Consider the following 22,094-nt stretch of genomic DNA (forward strand, 5'->3'; position numbering starts at 1 on the left):
TGATGGATTCATGTGCCCTTAGTTTGCCCTCCTCAAGGAGCACGATCACCTATGTTGCAAAGGTAGTACTGCAAAGGATACTACTACATTGTTATGCAGGCCCTCATGGACCATGGAGGCTGATTTCATGAATGTCATAAGGGGCTGCACTGGAAAAGTTAATGAAGAAAAGTTTTTCACGGCTCGAGAGTCTACATTCATGGACAGGATGGCACACTATTTCCTAAATGACACTCTATTAAACAGTTATTGTCCACACCGTTATTCTGGGGCACTCTGCGTCTTACCCCCTCCCCCCCCCCACCTTTTGTCTTGGTTTATGAAACCATACCCTGATTTCAGAGGCCCTGGCAAAAGGAGGTTTAGTTACACTCAGCAGGTGCAGAATGGTTGTAGAATGTGGGCAGAACCTGCTTTTGGCAGGTTAAATCCCATTGGAGATCTCTACAGATCTGTTTGGATGCCAGTGTCATCAGTGCTGTCCGCATTACTGTGGCTTGCTATGCTGTTCACAATCTTTGTGAAGCCAGAAGTGAGCCATTTCACCCTGAATGGATCTATGATGGGCTCAGGTGTGGCTTCCGTCTCCTCCAGGTTTGCTGCACGTTTTGCAAAAGGCTTGGTCTGTTGGGCCTCCATTGCAACCATAGAAGGCTCTCTGATGGTGTGTTTGCAGCTCCATGATTAGAAGACAATGGAAGAGTAATGAGGACTCACTGAGCTACTGCTGTATGCTGGGGAGGGTGGCTTCCAGTTTCAACGGAGTCAACTACAGATTGTTGGCAGAGAGAGGATTAAGGAAATTAGCCCATGGGATTGTGGGATACTTCTGGCAGACAACCAGAACAAGAGTTAAGTGAGGCAGCAAAGCAATAGGGCTCGAACCCTGAGTCCCGGTGTGATTTAGGCTTGTTCCCTGAAGCCCTAGGTCTTAGCCCTCGGTTAGTGCGATGTGTGTAGATGAAGGTGTGGGGTTAGACTTGAGCCTGCACTTACACTGCAGTGTAGACATACCTAAAACGTTATAAGGAAAAGCAGTGAAAAGGGACGGACCCGGTAGCACTATTCAAGGCTATCAGACTACTTTATTGCAGCAGGGGTAATTGAGAAATACAGACATTGTTTGAAAGAGGAAACTGTATCCATAATGTATGTTGCAACATTCTGAAGGTTCAGAAAAATTCACTTATCCCTGAATAAACACTGACATGTACTCCGGAAGACAGTTTTAAATATTAAAATTGACTTTTCTGGTTTTACTGCTGCTGACAGCTGTCTTACTAACGAGTCATATTGTCTATGACACCAACAATACAGAAGCCCAACCTAGGAGAGTAAATCAATATTCTATTCTATTTTAATGTTTTATTAACCCAAACTAGTTGCTTATACATATAAAGATAAAAATATTACAAGGAAGAACCGCATATTAGAACTACATCTTGTAGTGACAAAAAAGGATTCAGATATGCATAACCTAAATCTGTTATTCTCTCTCCTTTCAACCTCTTACTTGTGAAAAGTTATTTTATTTTGTTAGCAGTGAACTTAACTACTACTAATTAAATTGCACCAAGGGTCTCCCCACCCCCAAAAAATAGCCTAGCACATCAACCTGTAGTACAATTTAAGGCTTCCTTTTCAAAGCATTGCAATATTAGATTTGTAATAAACCCAGGTTTACACAATATAATTAACTAGAGATCAAAATTCTTTTTGCTGGTTGGTTCAGGGAGGAAAAAAAAAAGGTTGTTTGAAAAAAAGTTTATTGATCCTGGAAGTAAGTACTTGGTGTTAGGATATAGATATTCAGGCCTGTCTGTAAAGGCCTATATGCTAAGAATTTAGGTGCATTCTTATCACTTAGCTAGTTATAGAGGTATAAAAGAAAGAATCAAAATCACTGTCTGCCGGTGTAAGGGCCTTCTCTTACTGTGACAGTGAGGCCTTGTTCTTAGGCAGCCATAAGCTGGGAAGTGAACGGTCACATCCTCACATTCCAACCTAGTCACATTGAAATAAGGTGCTATTGGGCTGTTAGGCATTATCAGAACAGGATTGTATTCCTATCACCTCCAGAGAAAGAAAAGTGCCTAGAAGATGTAAAAGGAAACTTAGTTTGATAGCATCCTGTCTGGCAAGAACTCACTTATCAATAGACAGCTGGGAAACCCTTATGTTTTTATAGATGTAGTTGTGAAATCCTCATTTCTGTGTTGTTCTATCATTGTAGTCCCCATTTCCCTATTGTTTGTCTGTATAATCTGTCTGGTTCTGTTATTGTTTCTGTCTGCTGTATAATTAATTTTGCTGGGTGTAAACTTATTAAGGTGGTGGGATATAATTGGTTAAATAATCATGTTACAATATGTTAGGATTGGTTAGTTAAATTTCAGGAAAATGATTGGTTAAGGTACAGCTAAACAGAACTCAAGTTTTACTATATAGTCTGCAGTTAATCAGGAAGTAAGGGGGGGAAATGGGAACAGGGAATGGGGGTGGGGAAACTGGAATCATGTTTGCTGAGGGGGGGGGGAATGGGAATAGGGACACAGGTGAAAGGCTCTGTGGTGTTAGAGCTGGGAAGTGGGGACTCTAAGAAAGGAAACTGGAATTATGCTTGCTGGAAGTTCACCCCAATAAAACATTGAATTGTTTGCACCTTTGGACTTCGGGTATTGTTGCTCTCTGTTCATGCGAGAAGGACCAGGGAAGGAAGTGGGTGAAGGAATAAGCCCCCTAACAAAAAGTGTTTCAAACATTAGCCTGTTTTGAGATCATTGACTTTAAACAGATCAGAATTCTGATTACCATGTTGCAATTTTTTCCATTTTGATTGCAGCACCCTCTATTTCATGAGCCTCCGGAGCTCAAACAGTGATTTATACTATTTAAAAGTTAGGGCTTCCAGCTTTCTAAGAAAAAGAAGCATTAATCTACCCCAGTAATTCAGGAGATCAGCTATTAAAAATCACTTTGCAACTGAAGCTTGTAATCAGAATTATGTGATTTTGAATCTGATATATTGCAAACTGTCAGGGCTAAAATCTTATATGCCACCAGAACCCTAGCATTCCAACAGTATATACAAAACAAACAAAATTTAGGCTTAAATAGGAAAGAGTGGAAAAAAACCTAATACAAAACAGAAGCAAGCAAAAGAATACTCTTGCAACACTAACCCCAAAGTTGCTGCTTGTGAGGGATGCATTCTCTATGTTGTTGTCGTTGGCAAGATCACAGACACAGAATTTGTTGACTGCTATAAGTCTGAACCCATTAGAGGTATCTGGATCTCTCTCTGGATTAATGCCACTACCAAATACAAAACTTGCCAAGGCATGATAGTGTGCCAATAGGACCACAGCATGTACCAATTCAGGAAGAGACCAATTATTTTCTCCAGTCTTGACAAGTTTCTGAAATGAGAACAAAATAGAGAGTGAGTAAATATGAGCTCTAGAGACCAAGATAGAAAGCGTATGAGAATGTATATGGATGGGATAGCTCTGACTCCGTCTCCAAAAATGATTTTTTTTTCATCCCAAACCACCCCCAACCAAATAAAGGCACATATTCTGTCCTATTTTCTACTTACAATTATTCGTGTTAATTCCCATCTTTGGGGAGGGATACAATTATTTAATATCCTAATATCTTCAGAATGTCTACTAAATATGTAGATTTCTCATTTAATAATGAAATTATAAAACAAAAATATTAAGCCAAAGTAGATTTGCATATTATTTAGCACTTTTCATTAATAAAATTACACTGCTAATCTAGATATATTTTGATGGGTACCTGAATATGTTCTTTTGTGATCAGCCAGGGTCGGTGTGCAAGAAGTTTGTTTATTTCATTCAAATTTTTCAGTCTTTGTGGGATATATTCCAAACCATTCAACCATTCTGCAATCCCTCCAGTCTTCAGAAACTCATCGACATGCATATTTACTATGTAGGAACACTGATGTCTGGCAGCAGCCTAAAGTAGTTAAAACAGTCAGGAAGAGGTATTACAAGGGCAGCGGATTTAGATGTCTATGTAACACCAACAAACCCCAGTCGGCGGTGGGCAGGATTGAACCTCGGACCTCTGGAGCTAAATGCATGAGCCTCTACTGCAGGGGTGGGCAAACTTTTTGGCCTGAGGGCCACATCTGGGTATGGAAATTGTATGGCAGGCCATGAATGCTCACAAAATTGGGGGTTGAGGTGTGGGAGAGGGTGAGGGCTCTGGCTGGGGGTGCGGGCTCTGGGGCCAGAATGAGGAGTTCAGGGTGTGAGAAGGGACTCTGGACTGGGGCAGGGGGTTGGGACGTGCGGGGAGGGAAGTCAGGGGTGCAGGGTTTGGGCAGCGCTTACCTCAAGCAGCTCCCGGAAACAGCAGCATGTTCCCCCCTCCAGCTCCTACGTGGAGGCTCGACCAGGTGGCTCTGTGCACTGCCCCATCCACAGGTACTGCCCCCACAGCTCCCACTGGCCACAGTTCCAATTAGGGCAGGAAATTGGGGTGTGGGGGCAGCGTGCTAAGCCCCCTGGTTGCCCCTATGCATAGGTGTGGGGGGGGGGGGGGGGGGGGGGGGGGGGAGGAAAATGCGCTGCTTCTGGGAGCTGCACGGAGTGGGGCAAGCCCCTGACCCTGCTCCCTGGCAGGGGCTCAAAAGCCAGATTAAAACATCTGGAGGGCCGGATGTGGCCCCTGGGCCATAGTTTGCCCACCCCTGCTCTACTGCATGAGCTAAAAGCCACATGACCCTTAGCTAAGGCTGTAGAGCAGACTCATTAATCTAAGTAGTCTTGGTGCCACTAGATGGGACAGAACACCACACCCAGGAGGTGTGTGGGTTACATCTACACCGCAAAAACACCCCAGCAGCAAGTCTCAGAGTCTGGAGGCCTGTCTACAAGTACAGTTCTGCAGCTATGCCACTGTAGCACTTTAGTGAAGACGCTACTATGCCGACAGGAGAGCTTCTCTTGTCGGTATAGTTAATCCACCTGTGCAAGAGGCAGTGTTATGTTGACAGGAGAACTTCTACATAGTGCTGTCTACATTGGGGACTAGGTCGGTATAACTACATTGCTCAGGAGGTGTGGATTTTTCAAACCCCTGAGCAACGTAGTTATACAAATGTACGTTTGTAGTGCAGACCTGGCCTAAGTGAACTGACTCAGGCTTGCAGAGCTTGCACCATAGAAAGAAAGGAAGCCAAGTTGTTAAGGCAGGTCTACTTATAAACAAGGTTTGGGGTTTCTTTTTTTGGAGGGGCATTAAGGAGATAGGCAGGAAAATGTGTGTTAATGTAAGGATTCTTGGTACATACCATTATAGCAATGTAGTGCCTATAAGGCAAAGGAAGGGGCCCATCCATACGCAACATATAGAACTGGCTGCGGAGGAAAGACTCCAAGTACTGAGTATGTAAACTCATGACCTGTGTGATGTTGTCCAAGCGACCAGATGTTGAGTATTCTTCCACAAGTAGGTTAGTACGTTCATTCAAACCATTTGCTTGCATCACCTTAAGAGCGAAGTAGGCAATGTAAAACAGATAAACTAAGATAGACTTCCCCTCACTCAAGTAACCCCAGATACCTACATAATTCAATTGTGCATGCAAATCCCAACTTCTGTGGACTTTGGGATGTTTGTGCACATATATTTACAGAAAATGCTTAACAAAATTAAAGAATAAGAAGCTGTACACTCAGTTTGTTACTTTGACATGCTTCCATAAAAATGGAGTGAAGTTTTCCATAAATCCTTCTACAGGTCATATTGTCAGTTGGTGAAAGTCAGCATAGCTTCACTGAAGTCAACGTAACTATGCTGATATACCAACTGAGAATTCAGCCCCAAAATGTTACTTCAAAGTTAATATGGGGAGGAGCCGAGTTAGGTAACTAAACCAGAGAATAGGTCTGTCTGCCGCTTCCCAGTTTTATGTTTGTATAATTAAAGAGATCAAAAGCTAGTTTCTTTTAAAAGCTCGCATTATTTAAATACAGGAATTTAATGCTTTCTTTAAACTGTTCTTTACTAACCATTCCAGCCAACCCTGACCTTGGGCTACAAGATGAAATCATGTGGTAGAACGGTAGCTCTTGAAATGCAAGCCTTAACAAAAAGCATTAGCAGCTATTAGAGCAGTGTTTTATCACCAAAGAACAGCCATTCTAAACATGTTCATCTGTGGAAAAAAAGTTACAAGAAAGGGACTAGAATACCAAGAGTTATTCTTTAACTCCCTATAACAGAACATTAGGGTAGCTAGTTTATCATTACAAATACCATGACCTTCTTTTCTACTCCAACTGGTTTACCAGGAATTAAAAGATAAAATCCCTGCAACTATCGAACATAGCTCTGTTGTTGTTGAATTTGATTCCGTGACTACATCACCAACTAAAACAAAAATCTTGAACTGGCAAAGAGAAAAATATTTCTCAACAAATCAAGTTTTATTCTTAACGAATAAAATATACACACTTGAACAAGTTACTGCACCTTCTCTTTTTACCTCAAGGTTTCCTTGTTTTGGCTTGTAGAATCAGAAGGCAGAGGTAGAAGAGAATATTTTCAGTCATCTAGTTAACTAGTCCCATCACCTTTCCATGAATAATTGTTCCCTGCAATGCCTCTTTTTGTGCTTCGTACCAAGCAATGGGCCTTCCACCATTCTTCCTGGGAGGCTGTTCTGACCATCAGAAACTTTCTGTTTTTTCAGACTAACTGTCTGCACAGAAAAGCTACAGTGGCAAACCTGCAATGCTGTAGGGTAGACACTTATTACAAGCGACAGAAAGAGTTCTTCAAAAGCTGTAGTAAATTCCACTTCTCCAAGAGGCAGCAGATAGGTGGACAGAAGAATGCTTCTGTCAACTTAGTGCTGTCTACCTTGAGACTCAGATCAGCTTAACGATGCATGTGAATTTTTCACACTCCTGAGCAATATCAGTAGGTGGACCTAAGTTTTAGTCAGAGACTAGGCCTAAATCTGCTCTTAATTTTATCCCATTAGTCCTTGTTATACCCCTATAGTCCACTCTAATAATTCCTCTTTCTCCTTGGTGATTACACCCTTCAATTATTTATAGACGTACGTCCCCGTTAGTAGTCTCTTAGGAAAACTATCCACATGTGTCTCAATCTTTCCTTGCATGTTTCTTCCTCCAGTTCTGAGAATCTTTGCCAGTTTTCTCTACACTTCCTACAGCTTGTCAGCATCTTTCTTGTAAGGACGTACTCGGAACAGAAAACTGATTTCAGGTGCAGTTACATTTTTCTGTAGAGAGAGAGGACTTGTCATGTATTGTTGTGCCTTGCATAGAAGGTACAGAACTACACTCTGTTTGAGCACTACTGCTTCCCTAGCTTATGTCCACAATAAGTGTTTTTGGATAATTTTCCCCTGGATATATCAGCTTGCATTTTCCAGGCCGACTATGTATTTTTTGACTGTTTGTGTGTCTAGTCCAACATGTATTACTCTTCTGCTCTAACAAGTATCTGTACTTCTTTGCAAATTAGTAGCATCTATGGATTCAATAAAATGCCCTTCCAAATGTTTACAGTACCCTTACACCTTCTGATTCATGCTTGTCATTACCTTTTTCTTCACTTCTTCTGTTTTCAATCTATTCCATATCGCTCTTACCAAAGTCCGTTTTATTTAATTTCTCAAGCTTTGAGATGTATCAACATGTTTTATTAAATTACAATTATATCAAGTGTATTCCCTTCATCCTTCATTGATAACTATCACCAAAACAAAAAGTCAAGCCAGCCTAGCAATTTTAGTCTTTATAACACTGCTTATTGTTTATAGTTCTAATTTTGCACAAAGTTTAGTGATTTGTTTGAATATTTGTTCCACTATTTCCTTAGCGATAGAAGCCAAGCTTATGGAGTAGTAACTGCAGAATTACACTCCTTTCTGAAGACTAAGTCCTGGTCTACACTAGGAATTTACAATGGTATAGCTACACAGCTATATTGACCTAACCCTGGTGTACACAGTGGTAGGTCAACAGAAGAATTCTTCCATCGACCTAGCTACTGCCTCTCAGGGAGGTGGATTATCATGCTGACAGGAGAGGTTACTAGTGTCTACACTGAAGAGTCACAGCGGTGCCACTGTACATTTTAGACATACCCTAACTTCTTTTATATGACCTTCCAGGACCCTTCCTGTCATGCTGGACTTTAACTGATACAGTAAGCTCATTAGACAATTCTCCCAAAACTTACATGTTCAGATTCAAAATATTCACTTTTGCTTTTTATCTATCTTTATGGCGTTTTTCTTGCTTTCCAGTTGTCCAAGCTTCATTGTTCTCATTACAGGTTTGCTTTTAAGTTCAGCTTCTCAGATCCCTGTGTGATATTAGTGGAAGCCTTTTCACTCTCACTCCCCTTTGCAACTTTGACTAGCAGTGACTCAGTCTGTTTTTTCTTGCCTTGATTTTTTCTCTGCAAGCCTCACTTTAACCTGAATCCTTGTTTACTTCTTCCCCATCTCTCCATTTCCAGTGCATGTTTTAAGATTTCTTTTTTGTTTGTTTTTTGAGATTCAAATATTTGAGCAGGATTTCATGAGATTTAGTCTTTATAATGCTACTTATTGCTCATGAGTCTAATATATTATAGCCTTGGAAATTCATATTTTGGCACACATTATTAGACATGATCCCTAAACATAGCGACTAGAAATTACCCCTAAAACAGGGGGCAGATTCCCACTTACTTAATCCAGGAAGCCACATTAATATGCAATGAAAATAATTCTGTGACTTATTATCCATTCCCCATCTCAAGCCAGGCAACTCATGTCATTGGGAACATTCAGCACAAAATTTAAAAATTGCAGTATGGTTCATTTGATTATTGGACTGTCCCACAACAGCAAAACTAACCAAACATATCCCACTGGGGGCCATCAAAGATCCTAACTTGCTGGACATGCAGCGCAGGCTCCTACAAGCCAAAATGCCCACAAAAAAGACGGATGTTGCAGGGTGCCTAGAAATGAACAAATCTGAGTTCTGGCAGACTACAGGATGGGGAGCAAATTCCAGAGCCCAAGACCCCTCATGAGTCAGAAGCACTCTCCCTTTTGAAGTGCCTTTGCTGATCTTAACTGTGTACTGCTTGGGAACAGCATCATCTCAGGAACCATATCATCAAACCATTTAGGGTTTTCTAGATTTAAAGTGTACACAATACCATTAAAAAGTCTTTAAAAGACAAAGCATAGTTAATACACACACATCTTTCCCTAATAAAAATCAAGCCAGGGACTCATTCCAATATTCTTCTCTAATCCCCACAGACAGGATTCTGTGAATAATCAATACTTGTACCATCCTGAGTAATGGGTGGGGATCCTGCAATTTCTTTTCCTTCTGCCTAGGAGTGGAGAGCTATTCCAAGAAACACTACAGCCCAGTGTGACGCTATTGATGGAGACTGTGACCACATAAATCACTGTTGTAACCACTGTTATATATTTGCAGCAAATATTGTACAAAGGTTGTAGTGTGAGGTGTGCAGGACAAGGTTATAATTTGCTGGTTATGATTATGTTATCTGTATGCATGTATCATTTTTGTATTTATAGTTATAAGTATTGGCTCTATACTGTTTGTATTTCAAACTTGTGCTATGCTTCTGGGTGACACCCCAGACAATTTGGTGTCAGCACCACCTAGCCTGCTTGATAGCCCATTAAGGACCATCAGCTATACAACTGACCTATTGAGAGAAGGCAGACACACCTTGTGACTCAGCAAGGCATGCAGGGACATGCCTATGGACAGAACTCTAAGGTTTTTCCATGCCATGTGCTAGATTAGTTTGTCTTTGGAACAAAGAAAGCAGAAGCCACATGGCAAGAGACTATAAAAGGCTGCTGCAGCTCCTCCATTTTGTCTTCAGTCCTGCTTCTTACTTCTGGAGGAACCTTGCTACAAACTGAAGCTCTGAACAAAAGGACTGAATGACCCATCCCAGCTGTGGGCATAGGTGCTGACTTTTGGTTTTGCCAGCGGGTGCCCCATCTTGGCTCCGCCCCTTCTCCAAGGCCCTGCCCCCACTCCACCTCTTCCTTCCCCATTCCCCTCGACCCCCCTGAATGCCTCCTTCTTGCCGACCCCCTCCCCTAAATGCCTCCCACCTGCCACTCGCTCCTTTCTGCCCCCTCCTGCCTTAAGGGCGAGGTGCTGTGCGTGCTCTGCCAGTTTTGAGGGGAAGCTATTTTCAACATATTTATATACTTTCAATAACTAGAATGAAAGTGTATCTCTGGTATCTCCCCTTCCTGATGTTACCAGTTCTTGCTCTCCACCTGTGTCCCTTTTCCCCATCTCTCTCTCTGCTCCCCACCTCCTGGTGGCTCTGTTTAGTGCTCGCTCCCAGCCACACACTCAAAGCAGCTCTGTCTCCCCCCAGCCCCACCCCCTGCAGCCAGCCCAGAAACTGCCCACCCTGAGACAGAGAGAGAAATTTAATTCAACAGCCCAGCATAGAAATAGCCCATTCATTCATCCTGCTGTGTGGCTGCTGTGCCACTCCAGCTCCTCCCAGTCTCCCAGACTGCAGCTCCCTCATATACTCTGCAACTTTTGTGGGAGGGGAACCCCTGGTGGGACCATGGCCAAAGGCGGGGGGGGGGGGGGTTGCTTCCTCTACCAGACTTCAGCAGCCCAGCACCCTGAAGCAAGATGAGCTCAGGTGTCCCATGGTGAAGCAAGGCAGTGTCTCCTGACTTGAAGCTGATACAGGGGGGTGAATGCAACGAAAGGAATTCCCTGGGAGCTGCGGGGGGATGGAGGGGAGGGGTGGGAATGGATGATGGATCCAGGGGAAGGAAATCAATCCTTCCTGACACAGGGAGGGGATAAACTTCTTCTCTGGGAGGAAAAGCCCCTCAGGCAGGATTGATCTGGGCGTGGGGGAAGGGGAGACAGCACTGAGCTGGGCAAGCATTACTTTCCCAGGCATGAGAGCCGGCCATGGAGAAGAGCCCACGGGGAGGATGCGGCTAGAACAGAGGTGGGCAAACTAAGGCCCGTGGGCCACATCCAGACCGTGGGACTGTCCTGCTGGCCCTTGAACTCCGGGCCGGGGAGGATAGCCCCCCCTCCCCTGCAGCTATGCCACTGCGCGGGCAGCACGGCTTGCGCCCGCCCACCTCCCAGGCTTTCCAATAAGCCAGTCCTGCCACTCTGAGCGGCATGGTAAGGGGGCGGGGAGTGGGGTGGGGTTGCATAAGGGGCAGGAGGTCCCGGCGGGAGGGGCAGTCAGGGGACAGTTGCATGGGGTGGAGGTTCGGAAAGGGGGGGGGGGGGGACAGGATGCTTAGGGGACAGGGGTGTGGATAGGGGTCGAGGCAGTCCAGGGACAGGGAGCAAGAGGAGTTGGATAGGGGAAAGGGAGCAAGAGAAGTTGGATGGGTCGAGGATTTTGAGGGAGGCAGTCAGGGGATGGGAAGTGGGAGGGGGTGGATGGGGGTGGGGGCCAGGATGTTTGGGAAGGCATAGTCTTGCAACTCTAATGTGACCCTTGGGCCAAAAAGTTTGCCCACCCCTGGACTAGAAGTAACGGTGGTGCGTTGCCCCCTCCTGTCCCCCCACGCACAGGGGAAGGGATGCGGTAAGCCCCGGGACAGAACCGTAGTGGTTGGTAGCTCCCAGAGCCTGCATGGGAGAGGTCCAGGCACAGGCAGGGTCCAGGCTGGGGGAGGCCACTCATTTGCACCTGGGGCTGTGGCTGCAGTGAGGCCCCTCTCACCTTTTGGCCGTGGCTGGACGCACCCAGCTGGCTGGCTGGAGCATGGGGAGGGGGCAAGCTGCTGGCCCCAGACCAAGTTCACTCATCAGACTCACAAGGGCAAACTTTTATTAAAGGAGCCATGTCTTTTGGTTTGTCCCCGTGCCCAGCACTAAGGGGGTCCACAGCTGGTTTCTCCTGGCAGGAAGGAGAGCACAGGTCCTGGGGGAGACACCAGGGTGAGCTGAGAATAGCTGGCTTGGTCCTTGAGAAACCCCCCGGGCCCATACTCCGCCAGCCGAGAAGCTGCCCACCCGTCTCTTCCCCCAGTCCCCTGCCGAGAGGCTGCCCACCCCATCTTCCCCACCCCTCCGCAGCTAGCCCAGGAGCTGCTGTGCCCTGGCTGCTTGTCCCACCTAACCCAGCCCCCTCTGCCCTGAAAATTAAAAGGACTCACACATGCCTGCGGTGGGAGCCCGCTAGGAACTTCAGCAGCAGCAGGGGAAACAGCTGATTGGCCGCAGCCAGCCAAAGAGCTGATGAGGGCTGCTGCGCATGCTAAATCAGCTGATTGGCAAAAAAAATCCACTAATTTTTTTCAGTGGGTGCTCCAGCCCCGGATGACCCACAGAGTCAGCGCCTATGGCTGTGGATGTACTCCAAAGGCTTGATTTGAACCTGTAGCTTATTCCATCACTGCTACAAGCCTGAACTAAGAACCATGCTATTACTGTGTACAATTGATACACTGTAACCAGCTTTAGCTCTCATCTGTATCTCTTTCTTTTATAAATAAACCTTTAGATTCTAAAGGATTAGCAACAGTGTGATTTGTGGGTAAGACCTGACTGGTATATTAACCTGGGTCTGAGGCTTGGTCCTTTGGGATCAAGACAACCTTTTCTCTTTTACAGGGGTATTGGTTTTCATAACCATTCGTCCCCATAAAGAATGGCACTGGTGGTGATACTGGGAAACTGGAGCATCTAAGGAATTGCTTGTATGACTTATGCTTAGCCAGTGGGATGAGACCAAAGTCCTCTCTGTTTGGCTGGTTTGGTGTGCCTTAATGGTAAAGGAAGCCCAGCCTTGGGCTGTAACTGTCCTGCTCTAAGCAATTTGTCCTGACTTGATACTCTCAGTTGTGTCCTGCCAGAGGCTGCATTGTTACACCCTGCCTTTCCTTTATTTTGTTTTAACTTTTACATCCTTTATTATTCTAATTGCCTGGCTTTAACAGCTACTAGCTCTTTTAAGAAAACAAGAATCAGGACTTGCCTTTACAATTTGCTTTCACAAACAATCCCTCAGGAAATAGTGTTCCTGTAAAGATCTGACTCCTAGAGAGAGAACTATGCATGCAAGTTTTACATATACTGTACTGAGCTTTATATATACTGCAGCAATCTGCAATCAAGACTTAAACATTTAAATCACAGGAACCAATCTGAGTTTGCACCTTTGCAACTATAAATTTTATTATGGACATAGTTGTGTACTACAAAATTAATCACACTTTTACTTTTGTGAAAATTGAAAGTCAGATCCTCCTCATATTACTAAACATTTATACTGCAGTACCGCCTAACGACTACAGCAAGGTATGGCCCCACTGTGCTAGGTATTGTGTAAATGATAAATGAGTCCTTCTCCTAAAAAAGCTTACAGGTGTTTGCAGGTCCCACAGATTTAATGGGAGTTGCACGTCTGCATCTGAAGACAGAAAAGTTAGTCTACAAGTCAATGGGTGCTACCTGAAGATAAGGAGCAAACTTTGACTTTTACTCACTGAAGGCCAGATTCTGATGCTCACACTAAATGGCCCTTTAGTCCACAAATAACTGCACTGGACTCTCAAGGGGACTCCACATGGACTAAGGTACTGCCCAATGGATGTAGAATGCCTGAATCTGGCCCTGAATATTTTTGTTATGCAGTTACTACTATATGCAGAGTAGTTTTAGTTTGTAAACTTACTTCTTTTTCTGGTATAAAGGCACTTGGTCCTCTCGTTAATGGCTGAGAGACTCGGATTCTTTTTTCCTGCAAAGAAACGTCACATGGTTTTATTAGAATTAGCAAGGATAACATATTAACTTACTTTATCTTACAAGATTAGATGCTGAAGGCCGTGACTTAGTTATCTTTAAAAGACTGTCTGCCTGTTTTACAACTCGTTAACAGATGAGGCTAACATGCCATATCAGTTGGATTGAGTTAGCAGTCCTTTATATTGCTCTCAGACTGCACTAAATTTGGCCAGTGACAGGACATAAAAAAATAAAATTAAAAAAATCACTCAGAAATCTAACCTCGACTACTTTACAGAGCTATACAAGAACATGTGGCAGTAGTGCTCAAACTTTTGACACAATACTTCAGAGCAAACAAACTGTCAGAATAGAGAGAAATACTGAACTCAAAGGAAATTCTAGCATGATACTAGACATAAGATTGACAAGGCTGCACATGAGAGATAGTCCTCAACTACATTTCCCTCAACATTGAATTTGATTATATAATGTTTGCGAAGGGTTTTGAAGATTAGAAATGCTCTGGAAGTGGCAAGATTCTTACGAAAACAGCTATTACCCACACATACAGCAACCAGAGTGATTTAAGAACTTGTACTAGAAAAACTATGCCTCCACTCTTTGAGGAAGAGATGACCTAATTGAGCTGTATCCAGTTCAGAAGAGACTAGAGGTTACAAGGCCTATAAGGCACAAACTAAAGCTAAGGAAGAGCCAGGCCCCCAAAGAATTAATGTCAAGTTTCTTTGTACAAAATTTATTTACAACATAACAGGCAGTGTATTTCCCCCGCCCCAAGAAGAGAATTGAACTAAGATTTAAAGAAAACATATGGGTCTCAATCCAGCTTCCACTGACTTACATGGTAGTCTTTCCACTGATTTTAATAGGAGCTGGATCAAGTCCAAGATGGGTACGACCAAATGCTAACACAGTAAGAGATGAGTGAACTACATGGTCATCGTCCACTCCTGTAACTATCTGCACTCCTATTACTATCAGTGTCAATAAAGTGCCTGGGATTTTGTGTCAGCATGTTATAATAGGTTTCAGAGTAGAAGCCATGTTAGTCTGTATTCGCAAAAAGAAAAGGAGGACTTGTGGCACCATAGAGACTAACAAATTTATTTGAGTATAAGCTTTCGTGAGCACCAGCTCACTTCATCGGATGCATTCAGTGGCAATGAATGCATCCGATGAAGTGAGCTGTAGCTCACGAAAGCTTATACTCAAACATGTTACAATAGTACATCCCATTGACTGAAATTCACTAGCAGCTTAATCTTCATAAGAATGAATAAGTTTTGATTTACTGGTTCAATAATAGTTAACTAATAGCCCCCGTAAATCACTAACCTTGGGAAAACGGTTTTAGTCTGTTACATCAGTTCATATATGCAAGATGAAGATTTGCATGCAACTGCATACCTATGAACTATTGTATGCCTTGCAAACAACCATGAAGTTTGGAAATAAACAGATGCTCTACATCAAAATGTGTAGAGCAGTTTCATTGCCAGATGCCAACCAAGTCTGAATGCTTGGAGAAAAATAAAATCAATCAATCAGTCTTTGGTCTACAGAGCTGCATTATTGCTTCTACCTTAAGTAAAATGAGAGAAGAGGCTTTCCAACAGCAGCATAAATACCTTCCCCTAATACTTGTGCACCCCTTAAAACTTATTGTTTATCAAATGGCTCATATCCATTCAACTACTTTCCTTCCAAAAGCATTAGTTCTTATTCTCACAGGTACATGATTGATTTCAAAAGGTATGCAATTACCCATCACCACCAGTATTAGATTTGCACTCAAAATATTTTGTTGACCTGAGAATCAAGTCTTAGATGCCCTCAACAATGCCATCAGAGAGGAGTTTGAGAAATATAGTAATTTTGTAAATGAATATGTGCACCATTCTGAGATTACTTTAAACACTAATCTTTGCAACAGATTGCAGCACAGGGAAGTAAACACACTAGAGGTTCATATTATTGTTACATTTCTGGAAAAAAAAATCCCACCTACATTGATTTTTCAGATGATCAGAAATAATGTCAGTGCAAATTATTCAGGAAAGAGGTTAAAACAAGAGAGTTTGATGATTTAGGAGTTATGTTCATTACTTTGGCAGAGAAGTATCTACCGCTGAGGAAATGCTGTCACCCCTTCTGAAATAATCCGAGCTGTTCACGAGAAAGCCAGTTGTAGGGAGACAGTTCAACAATTTACACCCAGTAAATTGCAGTAAAGTTCCAGGATAATTTACAATATTTATCAATCAAATTTGTTAATCCTGTGGAAAACAGAAGAGGTAAATACTTTATTTGTTTAATGGGAGATGAGCACATGCAAGTTGTTTTATTGTATTTTCTTACAAATTTAACTCAGAGAACGGAGCACTGAAATACCATTGAGTAGAAAGATAGAAAGTATTGACATTTTTGATAATGAAAACAAACACGTTTCCCAAAGTAACTACTATGTCCACTGTTAGAATTGTATTTGATTTGTTCTGTTTTGAAGTTATTTTAAAATCCTAATTTTGGGATAATCTTCATTTCAGAAGGGATAATTGGGACGGGGTAGCTCTCCGGGCTTAGAGGATTAGTGATAATTCAAGCTTCTATTGATAACTAGGCTAATGCCTCCTAAAGGGTTGCTATGGGTTAGAAGATGAGCATAGTTCCTATAAAAAGTGCTCCAAATGGTCAGAGTAATACCACCTAGGTGACAACCACACTCCTGCCACTTGCTTTCTCATGGCAGAGGTATTCCAAACAGGGAGTGGGGATGTGAAAGCTGAGTGCCTGGTGGCTTAAAACCAGGCTGCTCAGTGGCCCTTTTGCCATGACAGAAGAAGGAAAATTCCAATTTAAACTCTCTCAAGATGGGAGATAAGTTTTTAGAGTCTGGGACAGGGTCAATACTTTTATGGAGACCTGGAGAGACAAACAGAAATTGCAATACACTCCTGAGGACCAATTGACTGGTGAAATACCCCGTGAAAGGAAGGGCAGCATCTTTACTATAAACTAGCTTTGAGGATCCATCATTTTTCGGATGGCAGGATCTACATGCTCCCCTTAAAAAACTGTGATAAAATGACACACTGGTTAAGTTGTATAAAGCACATTAAAACTAAGTGCTAAATCATGTGACTCCAGACACAGCACATGTACACATACGTGTGTACACAACAAACCTTGGATTAACTGTACATATAAACATGTTCATGAATGTTGCATCTTCCATTGAAACACACCTAGTGAAAGCAGTTTACCCAATAGAAATAAAGCTATTGGAGCAGAATGATTTAATTCTGAATTCTGGCAAGCTGATCAATTTACCAACCTAAAGTGAGTTACCAAGTCCCAGCAGAGGGACCCAGAAACTACATGGAAGCGAGCAACTCTATAAAGAATGAGTTTCAAATAGAAAAAAGCATCTAAAAAGCTCTCTCCTCCCCTCCAAAAAGCTTTTGCAATATAGGATTAACAGCTGTATTTAGTTGCTATTAAGTGCTTAGTTACTTAACTAACATTCATCCTGCTTCAATAGATTTTCAACTACAGGCAAAACTGAGAAATAAAACTACTAAAATTCTAGTTTGTAAGTCATCAAAATGGCTTCACATTAAACTGGATATTTCCAGTGTTTCTTTGGAGTCTAACATGGCAAAAGTTACAGAAAAATCTGAATTCTGTTTGCCAACATCAGGAATGTGGCAATATGTATTAGACTGCGCAAAAGAATTTGGAGACAGATTACAAAGAGAACTAGTCAAATAATTTTAGCCTGAGCTGTTGTCTGTTTACTATACATACATACAGTTTTCTCAATCTAAACTTGAGGGAATACGTGGATTTTGACAAAAATTTTCTGTGAAAAGAAGTCAAAACATTTTGTTTTGATGGTATTTTGATTCAACTCTACACATTAAATATGTTTATGCATACATTTAATATAACATTAAGCATCAAAGACAAAATGAAATATTTGAATAGTCCCAAACCAAAAAAAAAAAAAAATCTGGGAATTTGTGTTTTACAGGAAATTTCAGCATTTCATTCTGAATTCGAATGAAAAAAATTTAGAAGTGTCAGAACTTCCCATGAAGTAAAATTCCAGTTCCTGACCATCTCTAATTACAAACAATGAACTATTTCAATCTCAAATTGATGGAATAACAGAGGATTTTGGAGCATAAGAGTTTTCACTATCTTATTAATAGCAGAGACAACTTTCTGCTAACCAGCTCATCTGTAATCCCTCTAATTAGAAACCAAGGTTATCACTTATACCAGTATTATGATGGATGGAAAGATCTTGTAGCCTTCCCAATATAATTTCAGGCAGTCATGCACCATACATCAGTAGCGGAGATTTCAAAATTCTTAATCTCATCAATTTGCATCCTAGAAAATACTTTACAGCCTAGCTCATCTTCATGAAGACAAAAATCTTTGGTGAACGTCTTTTCAAGAGACCCACTGAAGAATAATTGTGTCTCATATAAACAAAGGAAAGATAAGCGGTTTGGTTCTTTGTATGCAGTGTAGTTATAGCTGTGTCAGTCCCAGGATATTTGAGAAACAAGGTGGCTCAGGTAGTCATTAACATCCTGAACACAAATAACCATAGAAAACTGTTCAGTCACTGGCAATTGGGTATATAAGCACCATGCTGCATAGTAGGTAAAAACAAAACCAAGTATCATCATATGGTTAGAAATAGATGACTTTTTGGTTTGGATTTTGAACTCCACAACCATCTCAGGGTCTCGTTATATGGAGACCTGCGTATCTCTCACCCCACCCCAGGGGAGATGTCTCTTGAAAGTGTTTCTTTAGATTGCTTAGCCCTTTGGGGTTCCTAGCTTACTTATGAACCAGGCATTATTCACACACCTCCTTTACGGCAAAAGCATCCAGCTTGCTGTCGATTATCAGCAGTAAAAAGAGAGAACGATAGAAAGATAGGTGTCATGGAGACAGAGGTGAGGCACAGCCGACATTTATCTTCCCACATTGGACTTTTGAGTAAATGGTACAGCAATCAAAAATCCAGCTCGTCCAAAGTTAGCGCTCATTAAGATATCAATAGCTTAGGACTGGCAAGGTCAGCTTCCTTTTCCTAGGCTTTTTATCCTCAGAAAAACATAGCTGCTTATAGAAAACTATGATCAAGGCCTTCCAATATATGCTGATCTGATACTGTACATAACTTTGGCGTAACAGTGAAATTACACACTGGATGATACTAATATTTGCTACTGCATCTTTCTTTGGAACCAGGCTCTATGGAATCAAAGATTAGCTCCGCCTCCTTCAGAGAGGCATGCAATGGTGAGCATTCTGAGTGTGTTCAAGAGGCTCACTGCAGCCTTAAAAGGGGAGCCTGTGTAACTTATCTCCCTCTCCCCACATTGTTTTGACCAGGGAGGGAGGATTCATGCTACAGACTGTACGCAAAGGACAGCTTCCATGATGCAAGATTTTAAGTAACAGACTGCTGCATCAGTAACATTAATATATGACTTTTAAAACTACATAGCTGTTGAGTTCTTAAAAGGAGATTGAACTGGTAAAGAGGAATTCCGGGGTTCTAATCCTAGTTCTGACATTAGCTGTGGGGGGCTTCAGAAAGTACTTGTGTTATTTCCTTTCTATAAAACAGGGGTAATCGCTAGCAGGATTTTTTAGGAAGAGTACTTAAGAGTTTTAGAGCACTTAATCATTATGTAGTAAGGTATAAAATAGTTTCATTCTGCAGGTTACACCACATGATCAGAGGTTCCTTCGTGCTTGCTAATAAATCTAGCATGCACACTGCCAAAACAAGATAGATCCAAAGACTGTCTGGCATGTAGTTTCGAAATTTATTTTTAGTAACTACAGCAAGGAGGGTGTCTGCTGTCAGATGCCAAGTGTTGAGTAGACAGTGGAATATGGCAACTATTTCCAACAATTGTATCAACCAGACTGTCAAAGTAAAGGCGGATGGGGTCGCAGGAGGCACAGCATCATTCTGAGGCTTTGTACCGCTCAAAGGATCTCCCCCTTATGCCAAAAGTATTCCATAGTGGCCAGTTCTTCCAGCTCTGGGGCCCCATGAACTGGTGCAAAGAGGCCAAAACAGAAGAGAAAATCTGGCTCACCAACTCATCACCACCACAAACTCCTCTGCCCTTCCTACATACTATCAACCATAATGTAATCATCCATATATTAAATAGCACTGGTCCGAACACAGACCCCTCTTCCCCACAAAGCACCCCACAATTAATCTGTCCCCACTTTCCACTATCACTTTTTCTTGTTCATAAATCTTTCATAAAGTTCCTCACATGTGTCTATTTACAATTTTAGTAAGTTTTTCAAAGAAAAAAACCAAACAGGTGACCTAGTAAAGTCCCCCCTCCCCCACAAAAGCTGCATTGGTCTGACCATATCAAGTTATACTCCTCTTTCTAAGATGCATACATTTGCCTATGACTTAAGTAATGCTTACCCATCTAATTCCTAGGATCTCCCTTGGCACTTTAAGACAATATAATAGAACCTCAATTTTACGAACCACCAGTTATATGAAGTATTTTTCCTCCATTGGTGGGGGGTGCGAGTGATATCAATTAAGAACATTTTAAGGTCTTCAGTGCACTGGAAATCACTTTGCAGTAGTTTTAAAGACAACAAAACGATGTGGTGCGTCATAATGCAACTTATGCACTGCACCTACTGTCATTTTGAGATGTTAGATTTTATGAATTGTGATTTTATGAACTCCTCAGTTCCCAATTAGTTTGTAAAGCAGGTGCCCTATTGTGTATCAGCAACCTCATTAATAGCTTTCCAAGCTTCAGGAGATATAGCTGCTATTTAAGAATATACAAAATTTGCTGATCTTCACTATTTCACACTTTATATCCTTCAGAAAACACCAGATAAATACCATCCTGCCACCACTTTACCGCATTTGAGTTTCTGTTTCTTTGTAGCTTCCTCACAAAGTTCAGTCTCTGTCAAGGCCATACTCTGATCTAACATAAGAAGTGCCTCTGAAACAGGAAATTCCCCATAATCCTCTACTGCATAGGACATGGACAATTCATATAAGTCTCTACTAGTTCATCACCCTCTAGTTTCCCCCTTGCATTGCTAGCTTATTTCAAGCATATTATTTTGTATACTCTGATGTTTCTGCCTCTATTCTTTGCATAAACTTTTTTCTATTTCCAATTTTCCCCCGTAACTGACACTGCCTGTGTTGTCTTGGTATGTTTGACGTTTTCCAGTTTAAGAACGATTTTAACCTTAAATCCATGTATTTCTTTACTTAACCATGCACATTTTATTGGTTTTCCCAACAGCATCCAAACTATATGTACTTCTAGTGCAGTGTTCTTAAATAGCCTGTAAGAAGCTGATTCTACAGTCCATATGTATTTTTAAACTTTGCCCTTCAGTATGTGATGAGATTTTCAGAGTTTTAAGGATGTGCCTTTTTAAAAATTTGTCAGAGTGACTTCCTCACCATGTCATGTTCAGTTATTGCATCAAGTCCATCTGTACTGCTATCACTGAACCCCCTGGAGCTCCTACATCCATGCTCTACATTAACCCCTTCTTGCTACTTAATGGGACACTCAACTAAGGAAAAAAGTCAACTGTGTCTGAAAATTTCGTTAACTATTATAGTTACAACTGACAAGATTATCATCACTGAAGAGTGGAAGAATAAAGTTTTGCTGTTCATTTACTTTGTGCATTCGATACTCTACAGTCATTTTCACTGTGTTCCCTTATACAGTTTTTTTTCTGGCTGAAGAGACCCGTAAACACCAACAGGGAGTACTGAAGCACTTATTTTTAAATTAATTTTTGCACACATTATTTAAAAAGGTGCTTTATGAAAAAAAGTTTTATTTTTAATATCAAATTGACCATGCCCCTTTTAATACATCCCTTCTAAGTACTAAGATAAGCAGCTATAAAAACAAATCTTATATGGTATCTATAAAATGCTCCTCCAAGCCCTGCCCAAGTGATGAAATTCAGCCAAGCTCATACTGCAGTAGTTAAAACCCCTCATTATCCTATCAGATTTAACAGCTTCCCATACTCAAATTCTTGTCTGACAGATTCGCAGTATGCACCTACAATTAGTATTTATTACTGGAGGTTTGTGACTAGATACACTTCATCCTTCTTTTGATGGGCAGATCTTTTCATGCTGTCTCTATTTATTTACCAGCACAACCCCTTACCTCATTGACATTTTAA

At 41.8% G+C, this 22,094-nt stretch overlaps 1 protein-coding gene across 3 annotated transcripts in view; it reads right to left on the reverse strand.

The window, feature by feature from the left end:
• Positions 1-22,094, reverse strand: part of SESN3 (sestrin 3) — an 84,886-nt gene that overhangs the window by 28,324 nt on the left and 34,468 nt on the right. The window contains exons 1-5 of one of the 3 annotated variants that reach the window (XM_043529215.1): positions 13,753-13,813; positions 6,664-6,777; positions 5,330-5,527; positions 3,805-3,987; positions 3,183-3,419 (exon numbers count right to left, since the gene is read on the reverse strand). In XM_043529215.1, coding sequence (XP_043385150.1) covers positions 3,183-3,419; positions 3,805-3,987; positions 5,330-5,527; positions 6,664-6,711 — 666 coding nt within the window. In that variant the 5' untranslated portion in view covers positions 6,712-6,777; positions 13,753-13,813. The other 2 variants (XM_037889745.2, XM_043529220.1) reach the window with 2 other exon arrangements.

Source organism: Chelonia mydas, chromosome 1 (assembly GCF_015237465.2).
Source record: "Chelonia mydas isolate rCheMyd1 chromosome 1, rCheMyd1.pri.v2, whole genome shotgun sequence".
NCBI lineage: Eukaryota > Metazoa > Chordata > Testudines > Cheloniidae > Chelonia > Chelonia mydas.